Below are 7590 nucleotides of genomic sequence, written 5' to 3'. Positions count from 1 at the left end.
ACACCAAGAAGCTTCTAAGAAAATAATTTGTATTGATGATATCATTGATATGTACGTTTCAACTCATACCTTAGAAACTACGACAAGTATCTCTAAATATTAATATTTTTATCTTATACATAAAGATTGTCAGTGCATACAAGTAAAAAACCGATTTAAGCAATTATTCCCTTTTAAATTTAAATTGGGTATTATAAGTCGAAAATGATGTGGCTCATGATGGCTCAATTATTGAAGTGCAAGCGCATGCGTAAGACATGTCGTTTAAACACTCATCTTCTTTAGAATAGCCCTGAAATGCTGCATTTAGATTCATAAACTATTACTATATATTTGACTGCACACTAGAGGCTTAAAGACGGGTTCTAAAGGAAATGCGTATAGTTCTTACATTGGACATAGTTCTAAATTGATGTTATCCGGTAAAAAAATCTTCACCCCAATTCGTAAACCGGTAAAAAAAGCTTGTATTATTGATAAATTTATTATTCTTGCGTCATGATCAATATTTATCTTATCAGTGGCAGGATCTTCGTAGCCAGCTGATAAGAACTGCAGGTATAGTCTTAGTTTTCTGCAAGATAATGTCGGAGCATATTGGACGAAGCATTCGCTTAGTGTAAACGCAGCAGCTTTTTGGTTAATACTGTAGTGCATTCAAGTTAACAGGTACAAAGTGACTATAGACTGTTCTATGAAAACATTGATGTAAATTTGTTATTAGATTTTTAATATTAAGAGCTTTCATAGCATAAGATGTACTTTAATTATTAACTTTTTTCATGCGTGAATCTAAACTTGAATTTCAGTTCACTTCCGTTTCTAGAGAAGATCAAAGCTTTTTGTGTTTTGAAGAAAAACGAAATGAATTTGGTGTTTGTCGTTTTAGAATGCAAAAAGAGGTTTGGCGATTAAAATTTACAAGTGATTCTACCGTATATTCAATGCATCTCTTTTATATTCAACCTTAAATTCTTGACTGTCGTTAGGCTTGCGCGGGCAGTGGGCTGACGGGCTAAGATCACCAAAGTTGGAGAGCGAGGAGGAAATTCGGAACACACAACGGCTTGTAAAAATTATTATCTAAATCGATATTGTGGCCTTGTGGTAACAATTGTCAGGCGAATATTGCTTATAGCTGAACAAGCATAGCATAATAAAACTTACACATGTGAGTTCATTTGTCCTCGCTGGGTTATACTGACCCATCAAATGCACTTATCAGTTATGAACAGTGATGTTTAAAGGTGAATTTGTCCACCAAAATATGCAATCGAATATATTTCACTGTATTCCAGATTTCCTGGTGCAATAGTGCTTGGTTTATAAGTGCAGTTCATATTTTAAAGATTTTCCAATCGGCAAGCAAGTCGAGTACTAGTAGCAGTACCCGAATTTAGTAGTACAAATATCAACTCGTTAATCCGATCATCTCTTTTGGATTAGGATCCGAAGAACTTAACTCATACTTGTAGAAATTATTCTATTTGTCCAGTAACTTATTCAGCACTATTATATAAGTTTACGTTATAAAATAATTCGTGCAAATGCCTAGCAAATTACGGACCAGGCAATAAGTCCAGCAGCTATCTCAATCAATCGTCAGTTATGGTAAGATCGTGCTACCAAGGCCGGATCCCTTGTGAATCAAGTCACGAAAAGTTCAAGAATCGGCAACAGGCCAAGGGCCTATTTCTTCAGTGCCGACACTTCTATTCTATTCTATTTTATAATAACAACCTCTTCCTTGTGTTTAGATGACAGGCGGCATGAGGTGTTCTGCACTCACGACTATCCTCCTGGCGCTGGTGATGTCTTCCTTGCCGAGGCACACTGTTGCCCAAGAGGGTATGACCGCACTGAGGCCAAATCATCAGCTCATTCAGGGATAAATTTATTATTCAGAGCTTATTCTATCAGCAATATTCAACGAGACTAACACTGCATAGTTTCAAGTTTTACCTACGACTAAATAATATCGATGAATCTTCCGCAGTATAGTTTGGGCAGAAACCTTCATGAGTTAATCCTTTCATTTAGAAATTGAGGCTGCATATTTCGAAATATTAATCTCACACGAAATATATTATATTAGTTCAATAGAGCGGATTATTTGGGAGAAAAACATTGTCTAATGAACTCGAAGTAGACAGTCAGACAGTAGTTCATCAAGTGTCATAGAAAACGGTATATAAAGTTTAACTCTTCAATAAACTTTTTTACTGACAATATATAAAAAGATAAATCTAAAAAAAAATTCCTGAGCAATTGCGTTGTTTCTCCAACCAGAATATTTATACGATTTAATTTCAAATATGATATATTGACTATAAATCATACGGTTTTCTATCTAATCTTTCTATCCCCGATAGCAAGAGAAAGCAAATAAAGCTCCGTTATAGCTGTTAATTGGTACGCAGTGGATAGGCAAAAAATCTTCTGAAATATTCTGTACATTCCACAGAAAATACAGAATCTCTATCCGACAACTGATATAGATTCTGATATCCGACTACTGATCCATATTTATTTTTCGCAGGAAGTTTAAAATAGTGTTTCGAGGAAACGTGGGTAAAGGAATCGAACATAACAAACTACTGATCTTTATTTATTTTCTACAGTTTTGCGTGAGTGCTACCAATGGACGTGGGTGAAGGACTCGAACAACACCGACTGTGAAGCTAATCGTGATAACGGATATCCTTGCTTCGAACCTTTCATCCGAACAGGTGAGAGCCGAGAAACACACATATAATAAATGCATTTAAGATATCACCATGGAATGAATGCTATTATTGTGTTCCATTTATAAAAACATAGTGGAACAAAACATAATATAGGTGCATGTGGCACCGATGGCCCCTTGGTCCCTTTAGCCATTACGTGGCGATGAGAGTTGAGAGTTATATAATAGAATAGAATAGAATAGAATAGAATAGAATAGAATAGAATAGAATAGAATAGAATAGAATAGAATAGAATAGAATAGAATAGAATATTGTTCCACATGTCGGTGACTCGAAGCGAGAATAAATGTTGTCGCATGGATGTGTTACAACGCAGTTTTTTTAGGTTACTTATGGATAGGTTTTTTTCCACTCCGATGTATTACATGAGTGAAAAGATGAGAAAATCCCTCTTGAAGTCATATGCTTAGTTACGAATGTTTGATAGAATGGTGTTAGTAAATAGTTAATTTATTGCGCACTACAACAATTGAAAGCGATGGACTTTCTCTTTTTCGGCAATGAAGCCAGGTAGGTCTGATCCAAACCTGCACTCACCAGTGCGTGATTGGTCGACCTTTAATCCATTAATAAAACGACAATGCTAGTAAATTCATAAGGCAAGTAAATTTCACACATTGAAGGAATAAACCGTGAAGTGCCACATCCGAAGGAAATTAGCGATTCCAATAATGCGGATTTGACGAGAGAAAAATCAATGAATTGTATATAGCTTAAGTAAAAAAAGTTGCAAGTTATATTTGCTTAAACATAACAAGTTCATGTACATGAATGTAACAATTAGATGGATGACCCACTTAGATGAGTCAACTGCGTCCAAATAGCGATGCACTTTTTTGACTCACCTGCGGTATTCGTAGGTCATGCTGACCTAATACTATTATTTAAAATTAATCATTAGATAATTTACCTGTTATTTATTAAATTTCAGGCATGACTCACTTGTGGCATAAGATCGCTTTTGACGCCACCCGTAGCATGGATACGTAGGGCCACAAGTGAGTTATATGTGAAATTTAAAGGGCCAGTAATAAATCAATATGACCCACAAATGGGGTAAGCGAGTCAAAAAATACAGCGCTATTTGAGCGCAGTTGATTTATTTAAATTGGTCATCCGGAGCCACCATTCCTCTCGGTGAGAGTTTCCAAGTACGTTTGCACGTCATATCTCTCTGTGGTCTTGGAGAATGCAATTTTTTATGAGTGTATAATAGGTAACGATTATTAATCATTTCGCATACGTCATGAGCTAATTTGGCCGGTGGCGTAGAATTTGACCCCATCAGCTCAAATGATGGGTGAAAAAGTCCAGATTAGTGACGCCTTAGCAGCGGAGTTTACAAATCAATCAACCCTGACAGGTTGATTGATTCAGGCTTATCGTTTGCGTGGTCAATAAGGTTTTTTTAGATCCATGCATTATTTGTGCTTCTCTTAATTGAAATGATTTATGATTCTCTCAATTACCTTAGGTTATAGAATATAAAATAGTGGGAATAACACAATGTTTTTTTTTTAAATAGGGCTATTCTAAATGATGGGTCCAATTTAATAAATTCGTGTTTAATTAGGCAGGAATTAAGAAATGAATAATTTATACACCAAAGGAAAGTAAAAGATTCAAAGTTTTTCCGTATTTATAAATTGTATATAGAAATGTATAAATGTAATAAAAAATTCGAAACTTTCTCGCTATGGTGGTGCATAAATTATTCATTTAATTTTATACCTGAATAAATACAAATTTATTAAATTGGGTCCATCATTTGGAATAGCCCTGTATTGTTTCGTATTGACTGAAAACTGAAATCGATTAAAGAAATTACTCTCTCTGTCCCTAAAATTAGCTTAACAAATTGTTATATTTTAGATATGCAGTACTGGCTGAAGACTGGCTTTGTTTCACAATCTTCGTTGGAGACGCGGATTGTTTCCAAACATATCTTTGGTGACATGGTTTAGAATAGAATAGAATTGAAGTGTCGGCGTTGAAGAAATAGGCCCATGGCCTGTTGCCGATTCTTGAACTTTTCGAGACTTGATTCACAAGGGATCCGGCCTTTGGAACCCGATCTTTCCATAACTGACGATTGTTTGATATAGCTGCTGGACTTATTGCCTGGTCCGTAATTTGCTAGGCATTTTAAGACTGAACATATGCTCCTGCATAGCTTCGTCTAGTCTGTTTTTGAAGATGTTCATACTCGGAGCGTCAACGATGCTATCAGGGGGGCTGTTCCACATGTCGGTGAGTCGAAGCGAGAAGAAAAAAAAGGTTTGTTTCCAAAAAAACACATTCAAGGCATGGATTTTTTCCAAAAAACACATTCAAGACATGGATTGTTTCAAAACACACGTTCGAGACGCGATTTTAAGCCAACAACTCACAAAAGCCGTGTTCCCACAGTGCCGCCAGAAAGTCCGCCCAACGTGACCGACCTGAACGAGGTCTGCAGCGCCAAAGCCTGCGCCACGTACACGTGCAAGAAGAATCTACAGTGTCTCAGATACGTGCGCTACGACGTACTGAGTAAGTTGGTACAAATTTACTGTGGAATGAAGTGTTTTGTTGCAGCTTTATTGAAACACTATATAGTATCTGTATATTGATGCGTTAATTGACGAGCATACGCTATTAACGATATCAATCAAATGCTGTTTACTTAGCAAATATTTTAAACAAATTTTATGTTTGAAGTTAGCCTGGCACTAGAAAAATTGTGTTTAGGGGCCTTTGAGCCACAAAATTGTAGTTTTATCACAAAATGGCTACATGACTAAGAGAGTGCTTGAATTTTAACTGCAGCTTTAATAAACGTAGGTTTTTCCGAACTTTAAAGTCTTGTGCTCAGCACTAACAATTCAAATAAATTACTGAAATATTTAATTTAGTAATTGCGAATCTTAGGAATGCAGCCTACTAGTTCACCTAGGTATTTTTAATACATTATTTTATTCGCAAATTAATTCTATTTAAGCGAAGGAATTTCTCTAACGTTTGAAGGAAACGTGAAGGAATCTCTAATCACGTGTGTGCATGTCCAGACAAACCGCTGTACATGTCACTCTTCTGCGGCACCCTGGTGGACGTGACGAAAGCTGACACGGGAGCTGATACCAAGTACGACGACTGCTACCTGAGCAAGAACGGCACCGTCACCACGGAGGCGTGCGTGTGTCAATTTGATTTGTGCAACTCCTCCACGACTCTGTCGCGACCCTCACACATACAGGCGGTCGCCCTCGCTCTGCTGTTCCTGCTAGGAGGCGTGCGTGTGTCGCGGTACTAAGTGCAACTCCTCCACGACTCTGTCGCGACCCTCACACCTGCAGGCGGCCGCCACCGCTCTGCTGTTCCTACTAGAAGGCGTGCGTGTGTCGCGGTACTAAGTGCAACTCCTCCACGACTCTGTCGCGACTCTCACACATACAGGCGGCCGCCCTCGCTCTGCTGTTCTTGCTAGGAGGCGTGCGTGTGTCATGGTGATAAATGCAACTCCTCCACGACTCTGTCCCGACCTTCACACATGCAGGCGGTTGCCTTCGCTATGCTGGTCCTTCTAGGCTGCGTGATTCAGTCGACAGCCGTATCCTCTTAATGTTAAATGCCGTTACTCTAGATTACTGTGATCATTCAATGAATATTTTGATTTCAATAATAATGACAGTTTTTCAAGTGGGAATTTTTTTTAAACATCTCTGTTATTGCCTTTAAACCTTAATGTGAATGGCTTGGTATCTATGCATAACTGTTTAAGCGATTCCCATGCTTTTGAGACAAGCCAAGCTTTCTCAACGCTGAAAATGTAAGCTTCGCAGTTCTATAAGGTATGAATTTCTTAATCGTACCGCATTATATTTGTGAATAATAAGTGAAGCCGGATCCACTAGTTCGTGATCTATTCAAATGTTTATGTGTAGATAAACAAAGAACTGTGATACAACAAACTCTGCTCAACACTAAAGCTTCAATTACAGTTATCTAAGTTCAATTTTGTTTGCTATTTTTACCAAATTAATTTTTCAATTTCTATCCTTTAATTATTTGTTCGTACCCAGTCTAAATTTTCTTGGTTCGTAGTTTAGCGTGGTTTCTTGCAGTTGAATGTAAATCTGATCCTGCAATTGAACTATAAACTATCGCTGTAATAAATGCCAAAACATATATATTTCCCAGCGTTAACGTACAGCATTGAAGATCCGTTTTATTGCTGTTAAGCTACCGTATTTTAGAATGGAAAATGTTTCAATTAAACCCAGTCGAATTTTTGCATATAAAAATGCACTTCTCCTGCAATTTTTTTTTACATATTTTTATTTTTAACACGGATCTATGCTTATGTTTAATTACTTCAATTATTTATAGCAATATTGTCCACTTAGGGAAACGCTGGTATAAATAATTGTAAAGGAACAGATAGTTTATTGTTATTTTATTATCGCTTCACGTGAGCACAAATTTGATGTACAGAAGCTTTCATGGCTGCTGCGCTTTTGGATTAATATAAATGCGATTTTATTTCACCTGTACCAGATGATATTTCATGATGATGGTGACCTGATGTTATTATGATGATGGTGACCTGATGAATTTTTCCGTTTTTCATTAGATTTTTTCAAGTTTTCAGGCCATCAATACCCTCTCCTCTGAGGTGCGATGTGACGCCTGCTCCTTTAAAGGATGGATACATAAATATGTATAATTTATGTACATAAATATAAATAATTATGTATCCTATAAAGGATACATGAATAATTCAGGGCTTATATAGCATACTGTGTTGATCTTTTTTGCATTGATTGTGTGAAGATTACTTATTCGTAGTTTGCTTTGTTTATAA

The 7590-nt window shown here is 36.8% G+C and overlaps 1 protein-coding gene across 2 annotated transcripts; it reads left to right on the top strand.

Annotated features, from left to right (window-relative positions):
- The first annotated feature begins 592 nt into the window (after window positions 1-592).
- On the top strand, window positions 593-7038 carry LOC108679979. Of its 2 annotated transcripts, XM_018168725.2 has the most exons (6): window positions 593-669; window positions 990-1069; window positions 1758-1848; window positions 2622-2729; window positions 5157-5279; window positions 5795-7038. In XM_018168725.2, the coding sequence occupies exons 3-6, from the start codon at window positions 1758-1760 to the stop codon at window positions 6037-6039; spliced, it is 567 nt and encodes a 188-aa protein (XP_018024214.1). In that variant the 5' UTR covers window positions 593-669; window positions 990-1069; the 3' UTR covers window positions 6040-7038. The 2 variants fall into 2 exon arrangements, with proteins under 2 accessions (XP_018024214.1, XP_018024213.1); XM_018168724.2 differs by lacking the exon at window positions 990-1069.
- Window positions 7039-7590: the final 552 nt, after the last annotated feature.

This window comes from Hyalella azteca, unplaced genomic scaffold, assembly GCF_000764305.2.
Source record: "Hyalella azteca isolate HAZT.00-mixed unplaced genomic scaffold, Hazt_2.0.2 contig14244, whole genome shotgun sequence".
Lineage (NCBI taxonomy): Eukaryota > Metazoa > Arthropoda > Malacostraca > Amphipoda > Hyalellidae > Hyalella > Hyalella azteca.
This window is presented reverse-complemented; position numbering and strand designations above follow the sequence as displayed.

Bases quoted from the DNA above. Each gene is read 5' to 3' on its own strand.
- LOC108679979 (XM_018168724.2), top strand. From the start codon at position 1,758: ATGACAGGCGGCATGAGGTGTTCTGCACTCACGACTATCCTCCTGGCG. The intron at 2,730-5,156 runs GTGAGAGCCGAG...GTGTTCCCACAG, and splicing joins CGAACCTTTCATCCGAACAG to TGCCGCCAGAAAGTCCGCCC. The intron at 5,280-5,794 runs GTAAGTTGGTAC...GTGCATGTCCAG, and splicing joins CGTGCGCTACGACGTACTGA to ACAAACCGCTGTACATGTCA.